Source organism: Passer montanus, unplaced genomic scaffold, assembly GCF_014805655.1.
Source record: "Passer montanus isolate IOZ18808 unplaced genomic scaffold, ASM1480565v1 scaffold68, whole genome shotgun sequence".
Classification (NCBI taxonomy): Eukaryota; Metazoa; Chordata; class Aves; order Passeriformes; family Passeridae; genus Passer; species Passer montanus.
In genome coordinates this window covers 332720-352255 of record NW_024371926.1, presented here as the reverse complement: position 1 = coordinate 352255, position 19536 = coordinate 332720, and the positions used below count along the sequence as shown (strand labels likewise).

The 19536-nt window shown below is 47.5% G+C and overlaps 2 protein-coding genes across 3 annotated transcripts in view; both read right to left on the bottom strand.

Moving 5' to 3' along the window:
- Window positions 1-41: 41 nt before the first annotated feature.
- TEKT2 (tektin 2) lies at window positions 42-6110 on the bottom strand. The gene is made up of 9 exons (XM_039729058.1): window positions 5939-6110; window positions 5436-5561; window positions 4584-4789; window positions 3955-4098; window positions 3352-3466; window positions 2894-3001; window positions 2371-2514; window positions 1061-1140; window positions 42-396 (listed from the first exon to the last, which is right to left on the bottom strand). The coding sequence occupies exons 1-9, from the start codon at window positions 6092-6094 to the stop codon at window positions 195-197; spliced, it is 1281 nt and encodes a 426-aa protein (XP_039584992.1). The 5' UTR covers window positions 6095-6110; the 3' UTR covers window positions 42-194.
- A 1553-nt stretch (window positions 6111-7663) lies between these two features.
- AGO3 (argonaute RISC catalytic component 3) overlaps window positions 7664-19536 on the bottom strand; it is a 35432-nt gene continuing 23559 nt past the window's right edge. For both annotated transcript variants that reach the window (XM_039729056.1, XM_039729057.1), the window contains one exon: window positions 7664-18912. In XM_039729056.1, coding sequence (XP_039584990.1) covers window positions 18804-18912 — 109 coding nt within the window. In that variant the 3' untranslated portion in view covers window positions 7664-18803. The remainder of the gene's footprint in view (window positions 18913-19536) is intronic.

The window sequence follows — 19536 nt, the reverse complement described above, 5'->3', positions numbered from 1 at the left end:
CAGGCCCTTTATTGTTTATAAATCTCCTCGGAGCGCGGGAGGCTGTAAACATCATCCAAGGGCCAGACAGTTATAAAACAAACTAGAAGAATTCCATTCTCCCCAAACGCGACGCAGATGCCGCTTTTGCTCGCTACGGAACTGAATCACCGGGAGTTTTTCATCCCCCCCGCGCTTGCACAATTCCCGGCGCGCTAAGCCAGCTCCAGCTGACTGTTCCTCGGCAGGTTCCTGGTGCGGCTGACGGCGTCGACCTCTGGGTCAAACTTCTCCACGGGGACCACGAGTTTTCTGCGGGTGTCCATGCACTTGTTGTCCAGCTGCAGAGAATTGGTTTTGTAGCCAATATCTGTCTGAATGCGGTGAAGTTGTCGGTAAAGAGCATCCAAGGCATCCCTGGGAATGAGCAGAAGGGACAGGAGTTGGGATCAAATGGGAACAGACTCCCAGGGAATGGTCACAGCCCTAACCCTGCCAGAGCTCAAGGAACATTTGGAAAATGCTCTCAAGCACAGGGTGGGATTTTTTGGGGTGTCCCGTGCAGGGCCAGGAGTTGGTCTCAGTGATTCTTGTGTGTCTCTCCCAACTCAGGATATTCCATGATTTTAAACTGGACAGGAAGCACCCAACTTCCCACTTGCTGGCAGCATTTGGCCCTGTACAAGGAGTGAACTCAGCAGATCCTCATTGTTTGGGCAGGGAATAGCCAGCCCACACACTGCTCTGGGAGGGCAGCAAGAGATGTGCACCCAGGGAGCTGCCAGCCCACAGCAGCACTTCTGTTCTTTCCTTGTCACTCTTTTTTTTTGTCCCTTTTGGCACAGTCAGGGCCTGGATGAATTCAGAGTCAAGCAGGGGCTGTGTGAGCCCCATTCCCCTCCCAGCACAGCCCCCTTGTACCCCACACCCACCAAACCCAAACATTGCTTCCCCTCATGAGCCCAAGCAGCACGAGCACCAAAATTTGGGTGCTGGAGGTGTGCCCAGAGCAGGGCCACCCAGAGGCACATCCCCTGAGGGCAGCGCTGGGCACTGCTGCCCTGGGCAGCAGGGCACTCACTGTGACTGTGTCCGCTTCTGCTGGAGCGCACGGATTATCCCCTCCAGCTGCTGCACCTCGTCTGTCAGTCCGTACTGAGCCTGCAGGAGGAGGGGACAGCACTCAACAGGGCTTTACAAAGGCTACAGTTCCCTCTTTCCCCTCTCCCCCAGCTCTGATGTTATTCCCTTGCTTTGCTATCTCACTGCAGGATCCCTTGCTCAGCTGCTCCAAAACCCATCCATTGTTGCGGTGTGTCATCATGGGGTGCCTCAGTTTCCCTGGTTCCTCCCTGAAGTTTCCTTCTCCAGGTGGGGTGTCAATCACCTCTCCTTTCCCCCACCTTGAGCCCTGCTGGGCACTGTCTATCAACCCAGAAATTCCAGGGGAGCATCGAGTGATTGGCAGGTGCAAAGGATGCTCTCCATCCCTCCCTCCAGCTGCTGCACCTCGTCTGTCAGTCCGTACTGAGCCTGCAGGAGGAGGGGACAGCACTCAACAGGGCTTTACAAAGGCTACAGTTCCCTCTTTCCCCTCTCCCCCAGCTCTGATGTTATTCCCTTGCTTTGCTATCTCACTGCAGGATCCCTTGCTCAGCTGCTCCAAAACCCATCCATTGTTGCGGTGTGTCATCATGGGGTGCCTCAGTTTCCCTGGTTCCTCCCTGAAGTTTCCTTCTCCAGGTGGGGTGTCAATCACCTCTCCTTTCCCCCACCTTGAGCCCTGCTGGGCACTGTCTATCAACCCAGAAATTCCAGGGGAGCATCGAGTGATTGGCAGGTTCAAAGGATGCTCTCCATCCCTGGGCGGCCACTGGCCCATCCAGGTGTGTCTCTCACCTGAGACCCCCTCTCCTCATACCTGGTTGGTGGTCCCTGTGCTCCCCTCTCCCCGGGTTAAAAGGGTGAGCACTCCATGTGCTCGAGGGGTTCTCATGGAGCTGTTACTGCATTCAGAGGCCATGCAGCCCAGAACAAAAACTCTGGATTAACCCTCCACCAGACCAACTCTTTCTTCACCATCACCTTAAAAGGTTTCTCCAGCACAGGGAGGCCTGAGGAGTGACCCCCTTCTACCAACAAGCCCCAGCCATAAGCCCTGGAGCTCGGCACGTGCCTGGACTTGTCCCCAGGTGCCCAGCTGCCACCACAGGTACCCAAATAGCATCTCTGGGGAGAAAACTCCACAGGTGCCACTATTTGGTTCAGCAGCAGGGACCAGACAAGCTAAGGCACATCCCATTCAGTAATATTAGTAAAAACCAATAATCCATGTTTTCCAGAGCCCCCTGCCTGGTCAGCTGCCTGCAGGGGGCAGGGCAGGTGAGGTACCTGATCCCGGCAGAGCTCGATGTGGGGCCGGTACGTGCGCGTCTCCAGGCGGGTGTGAGCCACCTTCAGATCCAGAGTTCTCTTCCGGATATCTTCCTCCAGCTGCCGGATCTCCTCCTCCATTTCAGCAATTTCCTCCAAGGTCTGTGGATAGACGTGTGTCGTGAGGGACAGCCTGGGGTGCAGACTGGGAAACTGCCCCTGTGTGTCTGCGAATTTTGCTGTGCTGGGGATAGATTTTACTCAAGGGCTTCTGAGGACTGAATTCTCTGCTTTCACATGGACCAGGATGGTGCTGCTGAGACAAGGGTGAAATAAAGAGGCTGAAACCTGGCACTGCTGCCAAGCAGTGCCAGAGAAACACTTGTGAGAGGTGGGATACTGCTGGGATCGTCTGTGTGCCACTGAACAGCAAACACATGGAAACTACACTCAGGCTGAGTCACTTCCCATGTAACAAACAGCCTTTGGGACTCCCTTCCCAGCCAGGATTGTAGTCAATGACCAAAGAAACAACACTTACATTCTTCTCCTGCCATTTCAGCTCACTAAGGGCTGCTTCCATGTCTCTCATCCTCTTCCTCAGTGCAAACTCTGTAGCTATACGCTGAGCATCCAGCTCATTGTTTGTCTGAGGAGAGAACAGCTCCAGTCACACATGGCTGCAAGGTGTCTGTGTCCCCCCAAGCTGTGCCTGGAAGGTTGGGACAAGCTCAGGAGCAAAACCAGCTGGGTTTGGCTGCTGCCACATGTGCATGTCACACCTCCCCAGTAGCCAAAAGGTGGGGATCAATGGACAGGGAATGTCCTCCAGCTTGCTGACACTGCTGCAATCCATGCACTCCAAGATCTTCAGCATAACCAGCTCCTACTGAAACCAGGAGGGCAGCTGCTCCCAGACAGAGCCACTGACATGCCTGCCACTCTCCCACACCAGATCCAGAATGGCACCACAGATTCTGGGCCAAGGGAGCAGTTTACCTGGGCAATGGTAAGTGTGATTGCTCCTCGGAGATCAACTGAGGCCTTCATTTCTGCCTCAGCATGCTCCTTGTTGTACCGGCTGTTCAGTTCCCACTCACTCAGTGCAGTTGTTCTGTGAACAAATCAGTTAAGAAAATAAATTGAGTGTTTGCAAGATGTTTTAAAGGAACCACCTGCTGCAGGCCACGATGGCAGCACAAAATGATTCTGGAAAGCTGGAGGTCACATCTTCCCTGATCTCCTCAGAGACTGAACCCCACCAGGCCCAACAGCTGCTCCACCAGAGACACATCCAAACCATGGAAAGCAATGCCAGGCAAGTGAAAATGTGCAGCAGGTCCCCCTGAGCTGTGCCAGAGGTGACACCACACTGCTGAGTGTCACTTACAGCTAGGCAGGAGGGAGGCAGAGCACCTGGCCTCCACTGGGTTTGTGGTGACAGTTTAGCTATCTCCCAAAAGTCTGTGGCTTCCCCATGCCACAGTCAACTTCTGTTTGTTCTCAGCTCTCTCCAAAACTGTAGCCATCAAGCCTGGACACAGCATGGAAGGAAAAAGCAACACAAGGATTTGGCCACACAAGGACAGACTCTTTCCTTACCCATCTGGGATTCGTGTGGGGTTGACCTTGAAGGAGATGTTGCCAGAGGTGGGATTGAAGGACACACACTGCCGATCAAGCTCCAACGCTTCCACCTTGTGCCGGTGGTCACAGCTCAGCTGCTGACGAGCTTCCTTTAAGAGGCTGTGGAGAGCCAGGCTGGAGTCAGCAGGGAGCAGGCCCAGGGCAGGGGCAGCTCACAATTCCCAAAGCCTTCATCACCATGTCAGTCATCTCAGTGAATTGAATGATGAGCTCCCACCCTCCCTGGGAACTGGGCCTGACCTGCCCAGCACTGCCTTGCTGGCTGCCCTGGGCTGCGTGCTGCTATCACCCTGGAGAATGGAGCTGTGAAGGATTCCCACAGAGTACCAGGACCTGGGAGCTTTAACACCTCGTGGCCACTGATTCCTAAACCAAGGCAGGTGGCACAAGAGAGCTGGGACAAAATTTCCAAATGGTGCCTGTGAAGTTGCCCTTGACACCCTCTTCCCTGCCAAATCCCTGATCTTGAAAATCATCCAGAGTTCCTGTGTGGTTCCCTGCCTGCCTGCCCATCTCAGTGTGGCATTAAGTATCTGGGGCCAAGCAAGGAGAGCAGTCATCAGCCAAAAGCTGTAACTCCTCACCAGAGCTGTCTGAAGGCGTCGTCCACTCGCTTCTGCAGCTCTTTCTTGGTTTTCTCAATCACCTTCACCTCTCTATGTAGCTCCTCTTCCACAGGATCCCTCACCACATCGATGTCACGACGGCTCTCACGGAAGGTCAGGCACTCAATGGCAACATCCAAACACAAGTTCTTTGCCTGGATGGCATTTTCTGCTGCTTCCTTCACCTGGAAGAAGCAAACAATCAGGTGTGTGGGGGAGATCTTTTAGGGATGGGAGAGAGAAAGGAAGGGGAACCCACCCATACCATCATTAAGAGGCACTCACACTGTCTTTGCAGTTCTGAAACCTTTTATCAAGTCTGGAATAAAAATTGCCGGAGCCAAACACCTTAGTCCTCTACACCTGCCATTTGCACTGGGGATCACACACCTTGCTGGGGGTTAACAATTCCAGAAGCAGCAGCAGCCTCTGGGTTTAAAACTCATAGTATCAGAGATCTCCCACCACTATTCCCTATGTAAACCCAAACATTTTTGAAGGATGGTGTTAACATGTGTTAACATATTTCTTATTATCCTTTGGAGCTTTATAAAAAGTCTGAACAACAAAATCCATCCAGAAATCTAAACAGGAGCGTGTAATATACAGCTGCATGACATGGCTTAGCTCAGCCAAGAACACAGAGGTTTGTTTTCCAGAAAGTCATTCCATCAAGTATGGATCTCAGTATAAAATATATATATATATATAGTGAGAAGCCCCCCTTGAACTCCAGATGGGCTTGCCCATTGCACAAGACAAGTCTCAATTATTTCACATTCCATGTTGAGAGTGTAAATTCATTTCCAGCCATCTGCCTTCCCAACATACTTTGGTTAAGGCATCAATTTCCAAGTCTATCTCTGCGAGGCATTTGGCCAGGGCCTCTCTCCATTTGTCCACGTTGGTGATACGATCTTTGAGGTGGGTTCGGCTGTTGTGCTCATCCCATTTTGCCTGGAATTAGAGGGAAATGCCATTACTCTTTTAAAAATTGTAGTTGTGAATCTTGCTGAAGCCTTTCCCCGTTTTCAGGACTGACTGAGCCTCTCACAGAATACAACACGTTGCCATTTGGAATCACAGTCATCTACACAAATGGAGAGCACAGAGAACAACATCAGTGGCAGTGAATGTGAGAAACACACACGGGGATTTAGTGACAGTACAGATACATCATTGCAGGTGGGTTTACAGGGAGTAAATGTCCATACTTAGCATGTTCTGTACGGGTTTATTCCCTCATCCAGACACCCAAACCTAGACACACTCCCCAGCTCCTCAGCCCACTAGCCTGACAAAGCTGTGAGCAGCACCCCCGGCAGAGGGCTCACCTGGTTGCCGGTTTCATTGCGGAGGGCTCGTCCTTCCTGCCGGACATGATGGGAATTAAAACGCTGCTGTTCGGCATCGGCCGAGATGAGGAGGGAGTTGTTCTGCCAGTCCGGCAAGGTGAAGCGCTGGCCTGGCTTTACACTCAGCGAGGCCATTGTGCTGAACAGGTGACTGAAAGGGAGCAGAAGATTTATGTGTTTATTCATGGAAATGCACCTGAAATGGAGCTGCAGCCAAAAACTACAGAGCTCTTCGGGAGAAAAGCAGCAGCAAGCTGCAACCTGGCACCTGGCCTAATGCAGATACATGTCCTTAAAATGGGGGAGCACAAGGGCAGGTGATGGGAGCCATCCTCTGCCTCGAGCCAGGGGGAAAAACCCTGTCCCATCTGTCCCTCCCTAGAAACGTAATTGTTTGCAGGGACAAGGAGCTGCTCACAGCACCAGCTTCCATATGGTATTTACTGAGCTTGGACAAAAACGGCTGAGTTTGTGACTGATTCTGTTGTGCTACCCCTGAAGGCTTAGCCCAGGGCTGTGACCCCCGGGGCTCCAAGGCTTTGAAGGAACAGCAGAGTTTTTAGGCTTCTCCTTTTTCACCCAGCACAGACTGCACAAGGAGCAGAAACTGCAGACCCCACTCCAGAAGGTCCCAGGAGCTCCCGAGGGGGCTGCAGGTGCAGTTCTGGGGCAGAATCCCTTGGCAGCAGGGTATCTATCCCATGTCTGTCCCAGCTCCCGCGGGCACAGGGCGCTGCCCGGAGCCCCTCGAGCACCGACCCCAAGGGATGTGCAGCCCCTGAAGGGAAGGAAGCCCGGAGAGAAGGCACAAAGGGCCCGACCATAGGTGGAGGGGAAAGAGGGGAAGGAGAGAAGGAGGGAAAGGGCCCGCAAGGGGCCCACCCCGGCTGGTATGAGGGCCCTCAGCTCCTGAGGCCAGACCGCGCTCCCGCCCCGCCTCAGGGCCGGGCCGGGCCGGGGCCGCTCTCTCCCCTCACCGTTACCGGCCGATTTCCCCCCTTTCCACTCACCGTTCCCGGCTGACCCCCACTCTCCCCTCACCTTTTCCGGTCGATCCCCTCTTTCCTCTCACCGTTACCGGCCGATCCCCCGCTCTCCCCTCGCTGTTCCCGCACCGTTCCCGGCCGATTCCCCTTCTCCCCTCACCGTTCCTGGCCGATCCCCGCTGTCCTTTCACCGTTCCTGGCCGATCCCCGCTGTCTTTCACCGTTCCCAGCCGATTCCCCCCTCTCCCCTCACCGTTCCCGGGCTCGCCCCGGGCTCGCGCGGGGCCGTTGCGGGCGGCCCTGGCGGCGGCTCTTGGGCGGGTATCGGTGACCTGGACACCGCAAACCACAGCAAAGCAGCGCCAAAATCACCGGAAAATATTGTTTAAATTAACGTTGTTTTAAAAAATCCCACGAAAATCCCATAAAGCAGGAGAGAGCCGGGGGTGTCCACTTCCAGAGCTCTTTCCCATTTCCACAGCAGCTATCCAGCCCCAGGATGGCTGTGGACACTTCAACAAGGTCTTGCATTTTTAAAATGATTTTTTAAAAAATGTAGTTAAACGGCATTAAAATACAAAAAAAGACCGAAAGTAAATGGTTTTCTGTCTTTTGATGCCTGGTGCCTCCCTTCACATCCCCCCACCCAGACCAATATCTGCTCCTTGCTTTGAGAATAAATCAAAATGATGCAAGTGTTAATGAAGCCTCACACACGTGCATTTCAAAAAAAATTTATTTTTCAAATGAATACAGTTCGTTTACAATACACTCAAGTTGATGGTATCTATAGCCAGCAGAGATCGATGACTGCTGTGTCCTATACACAGTCGTACAGAGGTTACAGATGCCTACGAGAGGGAAGGAACAGTGAAAGAAGTCGACATTTTACTGTGCTGGAAGGAAAGCAACTCTTGCAACAGGTAGAAAATTTTGGCAAGAACAATTTGTCCAGAAAGGGAGAAGGGGCAGAGGACACGGCTTCTGCTTAGCAAGTACATCTCAAACACCAACACACTCCCTCCCACCCCACACGGCTGCAGCCCACGGTACAAAGAGGCACACATGGTCAAGATGGTTAAGTAAAAATAAAGGCTTTTACCAGTTTGTTTGCCATCCATCTACAATCTATTTGTGCAACGTCTCAAGTCACAGCTCTACTTTGCTCTTGAAACATTTCCCTTTTGCTTCGAAAGCCCCCAGGACCTTGACGGTGGGAACACATTCACGCTCCTGCCGAAGCAATGGGACACCAAAACAGGGGAGCAGTTACCAGCATATGAGAAAGAGCAGACACATGGGACAGGATCAATCCACCAGACTGGTTTATTAGAATTTTATTCAGAAAAGGAATCCCAAACAGCATGACTTTGTCTTTTTTTTGAACAATATAAACCCGTGGTATTAAATACGCAAGATTTCTATGTGTGACATTGCTTCCAGCAGTCTCCAAAACACAGCTCACTGGCCAGTGAGCACACACAACGCCACCTGAGCCACCTTCTTCCCAAAATCCTTTAATGTTAGCTCGTAATCAAATGCTACCAATTACTGTGAAAGCTCTGATGTAACACCTGCTGACAGAATGTCCTTGTCCACGATCACACACCTCCAGCCAGGTGAACAGCCCACTTTGTCCCCACCAAGCACCGTTTATCCACCATGAGGCTACCTGGGGAGCTGAACTGCTTATACCAAGGGAAGAGACAAGAACAGGAAGGAGGGTCTGTACCCTGTGAGCCCAAAGTGTCACTGCTCCCCTGGAACGCTGATCTGTACACCAGTGCCTGTAAAACCAACATTTCTGACCCAAAACTCGCTCTGCCCGCCCCACTGCTGTGCTGCAGCTCACTTTTCACACCTGCCTGCAAACAGACACCAAACACAATGAGCTAGAAGCAGGTTTTTCTACAGGAAAACAACATGTAGTTGTCTCAAGGAGAGATTCAACACTGAAAACTGCAAAAATGAGAAGATTTCACTGAAAAAAACAGAAATCAAGTTTAAAGAAAGTAAACACTACAGCCACAGGAAAGAAGTGATGCACAAAAGCGAGTACCCAGAGAAAGCCATTCTGCACTGCAAAGCTGCCAGAAGCCAAACTCCATCTCTGGCATTCTTCCTCTCACCAAGTTTTGTTGGTGTTCAATTATCCTCACTGCTTCAGGAGCAATACTCAAGTTTTCACTTTGCTGGCACACCAGCAGGTTCCAAAACTTCCAAAAGTTCTTTAAATTCAGCATTGCTCCAGTGGGCATCACTTTGCTATTACATCTGAGAGGACACTACCTACCAAGACACATATTTTCTATCAAAGAAACTGGTTTTGAAGATAGTTAAGAGATTTGCAAGTGTAAGCAAAATGAAAGTTTATTAGTAACTATTTTAAAAGCTAACTTTTGCACACCTGTACTGAAATGGGTTGTGAATCTATGATTTATGGGCAAGCATGGCCCTAAAATCAACATACAGCCATATTTTTGTGTTGCTAGATAGTGTTATAGCATTAATTTTCCAACTGCCAAATGCGTTTGAAAGACCTGTGTAATTCTCAGCAATGAAAAAAACCCCTCTCATTTAAATAAACTTGCCCTCTGAGCATCTGTTTTACAACAAATGGGTTGGTTTAAAGAAAGCAAGATGGCAAACACAGGGCTGACCCCAAGGGGCTTCAGCCTTGGGCAGAGCTGCAATGGGATGGGAGGGAAGAGCTCCAGCTCCCAGCAGGGATGGGCTCCAAACAACTGGATCCACTGGAAGATGTAAATGTGCAAGAAGTGCACGGGTTTGTATCACAAGGTCACCACTGTCACGACATGGTTCACCCTCAGGTCACCCAGTAACTCACTCTCGTAAGGCGATGTGATCATCACAAGCATTTTCTAGATGAAAAATGAGGCAGAATCATTTCCCCCAGGTCAGAAAGGGAACCTGCTTCAGAGCCAGCTGGTTCCAAATCTCCTGGCTGGACAACTTGCCAATGTCTCAAAACAGCTTCAAAAAGAACCTGGTGGAAAAGCTCTTCCATTTTGGTCTGAAAATCCACTTTTTTTAGCAGCTTAAAGCCCAAACTGGCATCTAAGCACACACATGCTTACTTCTGCACAGTGCAGTGTCTGCAGTGGGGCCCTGGTGCCAGAGGATTGGTGCCAGGGGATTGTTCCTCTTCCCACACCCAAGTGACCACACGATTCTGTCCCCAGACATCACCACCCCTGCTGCTGGCAAACTGCTTTTTGAACTTATCTGTGACATTTAATCCTCACCTCCATGTCTCTACTGAGCCAGAGCTTTGCACTGCTCCCCAACATTCACTGGGCAACATTCCCCGTGTCCCTGCAAGCTCCAAAGGGTGGAGAGGGGAGAGGCAATGGAGTGTATGGAAAGCTGCAGGAGCACAGTAAAGAGTGAGGACATCACTGGACAGGCAACATTCAAATAAAGGCAGAATTAATGATTCTCATTAGATAAACATAGCAAGGTTAAATTTTATTTTAAAAAATTGCAAGTCTACCAGGTAGTAGGTTTATTTGATGACATTACTCTCCAGAAAACACTTATTTTAAAAGCTTCTCCTCTCTGGGTATTTCTAATTCACAAATAATTCAGGGCTCGCTTTGATTAAGTAATTCAACACAAAACCAACTCTGACCAAGGATTTTGAGCTTTAAAAACAGTTCAAGAAAAATACTAACCATCCTACCAATGCAAATACTAGTTTTTCCAGCTCTGTTCCTGGTCAGAAAAAGGCACATACTTGCTCTCAGTGAGTTCAAGTCCAACACAAAAAGTTCAGGATACCCAAGCTCATGTCTGATGTCCCTGAAAGGCGTGAGCTGATCACAGCTCACCTGACACCCACCCACCTCCTACCCAGTCCTTTGTTTCTACAGGTTTTTGTCACCATCCCACCCCCACCCTCACATCCAGAGCTGGTCTGTGCTCCACGCAGCCACAGCATCCTCAACATGGCTAATTCCATCCAGGCAGTGGAGGGAGAGAGACCCTGGCCAGGGAATGGGGAGGTAGGTAAGAGCTGAGTAAGAGCAGAGCAGCTGCAGTGCTACAGCAAAATGACCCCTACACCTGCCTGCTGCTGTTCCTGGGAGCCAGGCACCCCTCCAGGCAACCAGGAATCTCTCAGGGCAGCTGTGCTGTACAGAAGGGCCACATATTGCTCACAAACCCCTTGGGTCAGTGCTGTCTGAACCAGTGGATCCACTGGAAGCTGCATCTGTTTCACCCCAAGTAAGGGACTCCAAGGTTTGGAAAAAAGCACAGTTTGATTTCAGGGGGCAGCTGTCACAGGCACTGCCACCTGCTCACAGCACGGTCCTGGAGAAGAACAGCCACCCCTAAAAATACACAGGAACATGCTTTTTCACCTCATATGTTAGTTTTTGAATTAGCAGTCACAGAATAACAGAGTAGTCTGGGTTGGAAGGGATCTTTTAAAGCTCATCCAGACAAATCCCCTGCTGTGACTGGGACCTCTAGACCAGGTTGCTCCAAGCCCCATCCAATCTGACACTTCGGATGTTTTCAGGGATGGGGCAGCCACAGCTTCTCTAGGCAACCTGTGCCAGTGTTCCACCACACAAATTGTAAAAAACTTCTTAAATCCAATTTGAACCGACCTCCCTCAGTTTAAAACCATCACCCCATATCCTGTGGCAACAAGCCCTCCTAAAAGTTCACCCCCTTTGTTCTTACAGGCCTTTTCAAGTACTGAAAGGTACTGAAGGAAAACACCAGCTGTCAAGTTTTGCTTTTTTATTTACTGCAGGAGGCAAAGGAAGCTCTGCTGCTTCTTCATTAGCATCAATATTCTGTTTTCATGTTCCCACTTGATAATTTTTAAAGAGTTTGAATAGCTCCTACAGTGCTCTGTTACTTTGAGTCTGCCCTTTCTGCCTCATCCACCTTTTTTCTTTCCCTTGTTGAGCTGTCCCAACAGCCACAGGATCTTGATGTCCCACAGGTTCTCCATCTCCTCGGGGAGGTCTTCCCTGTCTACCTGCAGCTGCTCCTTATTTTTTGGTTTGCTTTTTAAATTTTTTTTTTAAATTTAAAGTATTTTAATAATGCCTATTTTCAATAGTTAGTTAGCTCTTATTTAATTTGGACACTTTAAACCATCATGCACCCTCCAGTGACTGCAACAGAAACATTTCTACTGGAATTAAACCTCACATGTGGCAGCTCATGGACACCAAGGCAAGAGATTTGTGTCCAACAGAAAACTGCTTCATCAGGTGCAAGTTCATTCCTTTTGATAAAAAGAAGACGCAGCAACTTCCTTCTAAATCTCAACAGGTTCACTATGAGCTAAATATAGAGAGAAACAAAGCAATTGGTTGTCAGGCAGGGGAGGAGGTGGAGAGTATTGCTGCAAACAAGCTGATGGTGCAAGATTTTTGGCCCTTTTTAGTCTAAAAGATAGAAACAGCTACTACTAAAAGGGTCAGGAGACACAGTTTTGGCTCAGAATTTAGACTGAAAAATGCTTTCTAAACCCCAGCCTAGTAGTATTGAGAAATTGGAAATATAAAATAATTGAACATCGTGGCAAGCTTAATACCAACACAGTGGCGTTGGGCACTGCAGTAAGACAAGAAAGTTGGTACAAGCTACAAGAGACACTGGATCATGTCTCCAACTTGAATCAGAAGAAATTACAGAGCAAAGAGAGTCAACTTGTGCCTGGGGAGCTGCAGCATCCCCTCAACAATGAGGTGTGGGCAACTCAGCAAGGGCACTGCCCAACGCTGGGACTTTGAACCCCACACTGATGATGTCCAGAAGCTCTGCTGACTCCTAGAAAAAGTCTGGACACAAACATATTCCTGCAAAGAGACCACTTGGAATTACTCAGTGAGTTCTGTAGTTAAGCTCCTGATATTCAGAAATATCCTGACATCAAGTTATTCCACATCTTGAATGCCCAACACTATAAACAGTAATAAAATGCACAAAATCATTTTAGTTGTAGAGAAACAAGGTACCAATGAAGCACTTGTCTATGGCGAGCGGGTTAATTGTCTCCTCTCAAACACGACTGGTTAAGCCAGCTTTCTTTGGAGAAGAAAACCAAAACATTCAGAAACTTCTCCTGCCTAAAAATAAGTGTTAAAAGCAACACACAGAGCAGACACACAGACCTATGAGCTGCACACAGACCACCAATAAATATACAGAAACACCACAACAAAGGACAAGGCTCATCATAAAAGAAAAGTCCCATAACTGCTACTCAGATCAATACCAAAGGAAAGGGAAGTGTTTTTTGCAGGCATGTGCAAGCACATTACAGTGTCAAAGCACAACTTTGCTATTATTATTACTTTATGCAGCATTACAAGGTTACTGAGGTGCAGTGTTTAATAGTCTAGTCTACAGCTTTTCCTGACTGCAGGAACGCTCACCAAACTCACCATGGACCCATCCCCTCATGGCATCACCCAGCCACCAAGCTGCTCCCACCCAGAGCATCCAGCTCCCAGCTGGCAGTCAGAAGACACTGATCCATCCCAGACACACGTGAGCCATGTGAGGACCAACCATCTCCCAGGCCATCCTCCTAAGACACCCTTCAGTTTGTCTCCATCTTTGGGAATCCCCTAAGAGAAGACATCCTTCAGGATTCCTTTCAGCACCAATCAGGTCCCCATGGCTTCTCCCACACCCCAAGCCCCAGTCCTCCCAAAATGAAGAGGTAAATCACATTGACCAAACCCAACCTAACCCCAGCCTACCAGCTGAATTTGGTGATCGCTCCTCAATGCCTCTCCCTCCAAAGGAAAACACCTTCCTGGTTATTCTTGGTCCTGACTCAGAGAAGCTGATGCTTGAAAGTACCTAAAAGATACCATCAAACACTTGGCATTTTCAATAATTTATCTTAAATTTGCAGCCACGTACAACTGGAAAATAAAAATCTACAGCACCATCTTCTAAAAAGGCACTTTCTGAGGACTGTCTTGCTTAAAAAAAAAATAAAAGTCACTCCAAGTTTTAAACAGTGGAACTGCTTTGTTTGAAAAGGACCCTATGGTAACAACCCGTGTCAGGTGAGGGGGTACCTCAGACAGGATGGGAAAGGCCAGGGCATGTGGGATGGAAAGTGGATGGAGTCTCCCCAACACCCTCATTCCTGCCAAACCAATGCTTTGATAGTTTCCCTCACAAGCCTCTCCCTTACAACTCCTTCCCCACCACATGCACCTTTGTCTACTCAGGGGACAACAATTTGGGTTTTAGTGTCACGGAGATCAGGATTTTTGAGATTCTGCTCGGGAGGTAAGATGTAGGATCCTGAATCCATCTTGCTCATACCTCAACTATAGGAAGTACAAAATTTTCTACCAGCAGAAAGCATCAACGAGCTCAAGCTCTAACCACAATATTTTACAAAAACAAGGAGTGAATTGGCCAAGTGAAGTCTGATTTCAACATGTGCCAAACCAAAAATGATATTCCAAACACGCAGCATCAACCTAAAGTACCATCTTTGGATAGAAAAGACAGACAGAAATCTTTCCCTTTGACACCCCTATGGAATTTTTCACTAGATCCAAACAACCTGCCAGTAGCAGCCATGAAACTCCACAGCACTGAAAGGGACAGAGCATCTGCCCGCCTGACCAGAGACCACGATGGCCATTCAGAAACAACCACCTCTGAAAACTGAATTTACAGGTCCAACACACATAATCTGAACTTTTGATTCCTTGGTTATAAAAGTGCTTTGAGTAAGGTTCTATACCCTCAGTTCACAAAACAGGGAAAATACCAAAAGTGGACAAGATATGAAGAAAGTGTAAGAAAAGGGAAGAAAAAAAAAGGGCCTAAGCTTGAGCTTGGAATTTCACCAGAGTGGACTTTAAGACTAGTAGAAAACCAGTATTTGTAGCTGGAATTTTTACAGCAGACTACATGGTATCTCATGTTGAGCATTTTATAGGACAAGTATTTGTACATGAAGAAGTGAAAATCATTTAGGACCAAGAGCATCTTGAAATAATTTGACTGACAACTTCCAGAAACCCATTTCACTCCTGAAAACCATTTCTGTGGCCAAACTCCCAAAAGAACACCGGAATGGATACTATAAAAATAACTTTTGGACACGTGTAACCAGATGACACATGGAACAGTGACACAGCGATCCTGAGTCAAATGGCCACGGCTCAAGTCCCTGGGAAGGGAAAAAGGCGACTTACAGCGGAGCCACTCCCCCTGTTGGCAAATGTCGCGAGTTTAACGCCTCAAGCACAAACATTCTGTGATTCTCTCCAGCTCTGGGTCTAGCAGTGGCCAGGTGGGAGGTTTGGGCAGGGCTGGCTGGGTGAGGAGGGGCTCGGTGGTACCCTGGGCCTGCCCCCACCACGGGAGCACTTAGTGGCACTTGTTCAGTACAAGTGAGGTCTCGGTGCAGTGTCTGAGGAGATGGGAACTGCTTTTCTCCACAGGCAGCAACCCGAGGCCAGTGTCTGCAAAGCAAGAAGAGCCATCAGCCTGTGCCCATATCCCTCTTTGGACTATCCACAGCCAGCTCTCGGCTGGAGAGGGGGATCTGCTGTGCCACTCAAGATTTCCTCAAACAGCACATAAAATTTGAGATTTTTTTTTTTCTTTTTCAAGGAGAGCAGGTACAAAAATAAAAGAAATCCATATACTCTGAAAATATACTGGAAACTGCCACCACAGATGAGGTACCATTTATCCCGACCCCCCACCCCCAAACTGCAAACATCAAAATATATATGTTTTTAAACAAAAGAAGAATATCTGGCTATTTAATCTCAGTTAAAATGACAGCACCCTTTGTTACACTTGATATTTCACACCATTAATTCTCTTTTGAAAAAAAAACCAAGATATCTAACTAACCTTGATTCCTTGCTTTTCTCCTCATTCCTTAGTGCAGTAATTGTCCATCTCCATTTAAATAAATATAGCAGCTACAGCATCATAAATGTGTGGCCCTCACAACGTCAGTAACTTGATATCGTAATACAAAGAAGTATCGGCACTTGACGTAGATATTTGCAAAACCAAGAAGAGAGATTAAAACTTCCAAATACTCTTCACATGAAAACCAGGTACAATGTTACCTTGACAACTGAAGTCACTTTGCCAATGAAGTTTCTTTAGTTTTTGGTGAAAGTAGTGAGCAAAAAAGCTTCTCAAATCCGAGTCACCGAGCGTGGGCAGGGTGAGAAGCAGCTTTGAAAGGAGAGCTAGAAGGCTTTGTAAAAAGGAATTTTCAGCTAAATGCCAGAAGTCCACAAGAACTCTTTGTAAAATAGGTTGTTTTTAAAAAAAAAAAAAAAGTTCTCTGTTTTAAAAGAAATTTCTGTATAAAGCTTAAGCTGAACCTTTTACAAACAGCATTGCTACTGAGAGAGCTTTAGGAGAAAAGTGTCAGGTCACAGACTGGGAAAAACATCTGAGAGACTCACTGAGAAACCACCTCGCTCAAAGGACTCTGTCACAGCCCCCTCCCTGCACCAGGCGTGTCCAAAGGCACAAGGACAGGGCACTCCAAGCTGGGACCCCCTGGCTCTGGGGGTCCCCAACCCCTCGGGGCCTGCTGAGCCCCCCAGCCATCCCCACTGAGCACCCCCAGGCAGTGCCCACCCCCACCACTGTTTCCAGTGCAATTTTAGCTTTGCCAAGTCAGTCTTTGCCATAATTTTCCTTGTTTTTGAGAGATAAAATAGGTATCTACACCAGCTGTTAGTAAAGCTCTTGCAGACAGTGTTGTGAACAGCACTACGGACATTTCCATACAATATACAAACGCACAAAATACAGTACTTGGTTTTTCTGGCAGAAAAAAGGGGGTTCATGCCTGGTGAAGCAAAATGGGCTCAGATTTTAGGCTCAAAATACAGTATATTGGCAAACAGCAGATTTGGTGAGAACGAGGAGAGAAGCTACTTAGACCAACCAGGTTTTCATGTGAGAGCAGGTGGAGGTCGGGAGGGCTGGGATCACAGCAATGCCCATACAAACAGCTGCAGTAAATATACTATGAACCAGTGCAAATAAAAACAGTCAAAAATGCAGTTCACGAGTTTACAAAGTGCAAAACTCCCCAGTCCCCTCGTTGAATAAATGCTCGTCTCTGACATCTTAAACATTGGTTTTAAAGTGGAATGAAAGAGTCCCATTGGTTTGTTTCACATTTCGGTGATTTAACATGTTAGAACTATCCCAGCCCTCTTTATTTGCAAAGTGAAATGAAGTTACCAATAACTTAATTTTAAAAGGAAAGTCACTATCAAAGAGGAAAAAAGCCTAAAAACTTTTATTAATTCCAGACATTTTACTGATGTCAAATAGGTTTAACTAAGCATGTAAAAACTGAGATCTTAATACAAAACCCTTTCCATTTAATTCAAATATGCTCCACATTTCAAAGCCAAAAATAAGGCCAATTCCTTTGTTAAATCAAAAGACTGCAGCGACAAGTAAAGCTTGCAGAAGTCTAGAAGCATTTTTTGTATTTTTTTTTTGATTTAAAAAAGGAAAATTCAAGATTCCTTCTGACTATAAAACTTTCCTTTCAAAATTAAGGCTTTTACTTTGTCCTTTTAAAATCCTGGAGGTGTCCATTCTCCCACGGTCCGTGGTACAGACACTGCTTCAGTACAGCTCAATGGACACAGTTTTTCTTTAGAATGCTTATTGCACTAAAAGATAGCAAAACAAGTTGTCAGTTTCTTTTTTTAAAAATAAACATGATTACATTTCTAAAAAATAAAAGTTGATGTTGACCATATGTTCTGTAATAATTAAATTAAAGCATTATTATTACTCTAATAAATATAAAAGAAACAAAAGGAAGCTAAACTTCAAACACACATACATATGAATCACATTAAGGTGTGAGAGGCAGCAAGTAAAGTAGCAGGTTTCTTTTTTTTCCAAAAAGACCTTAGCTCTAAAGTTTCAGTTCTGGTGGTTACTGTATGTCATCCCAGAAAACCTGGGACATTGGATCTCACATGAAGCTTCAACAGATTTGACTTGCTAGATAGGAAAAAATTGAAACTTTTGGACTAGGTAAAACAGCAGCTTTAGTAAATTCCCCCAGGGAGCAAGAAGAGTTGGGTCACTACTGCCTGCACACGAACCACGAGCTTCTTGGATTGCTTTAGAAAGGGAACTCTTGGAGCTGAGAACTCCAAAGCTGTGAGAAAAGACACAAAGGCAGCCATTGGCTAAATCAGGTTCAAATTATTGGATTAGTGTGCAAAGGATCTTCCCCCCTCACTGTTACCTAGCTAGTGCTGCACATTCCAATGCACTTGGATATGTTCACATTCGACCGCTCGATGGCAATACTGAGAGAAAGATTCCTCAAAGCACAGGGGTTAAAAACTTATTTTCTTTTTTGCACACTTCCCTTCTCCAAACAATCACTGTGATTGTTTCTAAAAGGTGGTTTGTTTTTTGTTTTAAATTACACAATAGATTTTAGTTTATTATTACTATCTTTTTTTTTTTTGCAACAATAGTTGTGCTGCCGAGCAACTTGAGGTAAAGGCAGAAGAGGGTTAAACTACTAGAAATAATAATTAAAAAAAAAAATGATGGCGGTGGCTTCCCACAGGAGCCCGCCCCAAAAAAGCAGTTGGCTGGTTTCATATTGCATAATAGTGCTGTGTTCCTGGATGAAGTAAACAATCTTCCTCGTGTCAATTTAAGGGTGAGCCTCTCGCCCCTGCACAGCGTCAGCTCCAGCACGATGGGAGGCACAGCCCCTAAACCAACCCCCTGGAAACATACATTGTATGTGGCTTAAGTTCTCAGTTCTCCTCTCCGTGAGTGTCTCCCGGGTCATTGACTTAAGCGAAGTACATCGTGCGTAAGGTGTCTTGGTGAATCTGTACAGCCTTCGCCAGGGCCTGCGGGTCTCGCCCGTTGCTCTGTCCTGACACGTGGCTCCCTTCAGCACTGCAGGGAACGAGGGAGAGACAGGCAGGGCTGTAAATTGTATTAATTCCGATCAAAAAGCTGCTTTTGTGTCTCTTGGACAGAATCACTGAGGTTGGAAATGACCTCCAAGGTCGAGTCCAACCTGTGATCGATCCCAACCTCATCACCCAGCCCAGAGCACAGAGTGCTGTGTTCAGTTGTTTTTAAGCACCTGCAAGGATGGGGACTCCACCACCACCCTGGGCAGCCCCTTCCAATGCCTGACCACCCTTTCCATGGAGAAATTCCCCCTGATGTCCCACCTGACCCTCCCCAGGCACAGCATGAGGCTGTTTCCCCTTGACTTGTCCCTTGTTCCCTGGAAGCTAAACCAGCCCTGGATGGACGCTCCTGTCAGGGAGTTGTAGAGACTGAGAAGGTCCCACTTTTCTCCAGGCTGAGCCCTCCCAGCTGTTACCCAAAGAACTGACTCTCCAGACCCTACACCAACACAGCACCAGTGACAGAGCTGGACACAGAAATATCAACTCTCATATTCACCCAGCAACCTTGAGGCTTTTGACAAATCTCTTCACCAAGGCTGCTCAGCTTGTTCATCTAAAAATAAGCCTTTTATAAATAAATTGATAGCTTGAAGGTTAT

What these genes read in the sequence shown, in the direction of transcription:
- TEKT2 (XM_039729058.1), bottom strand. Translation starts at nt 6,094, where the DNA reads ATGGCCTCGCTGAGTGTAAAGCCAGGCCAGCGCTTCACCTTGCCGGAC. An exon ending in GACGCCTTCAGACAGCTCTG is followed by an intron (nt 4,099 to 4,583) that starts GTGAGGAGTTAC and finishes GGCTCTCCACAG; the next exon opens with CCTCTTAAAGGAAGCTCGTC. An exon ending in TGAAATGGCAGGAGAAGAAT is followed by an intron (nt 2,515 to 2,893) that starts GTAAGTGTTGTT and finishes GTCTATCCACAG; the next exon opens with ACCTTGGAGGAAATTGCTGA.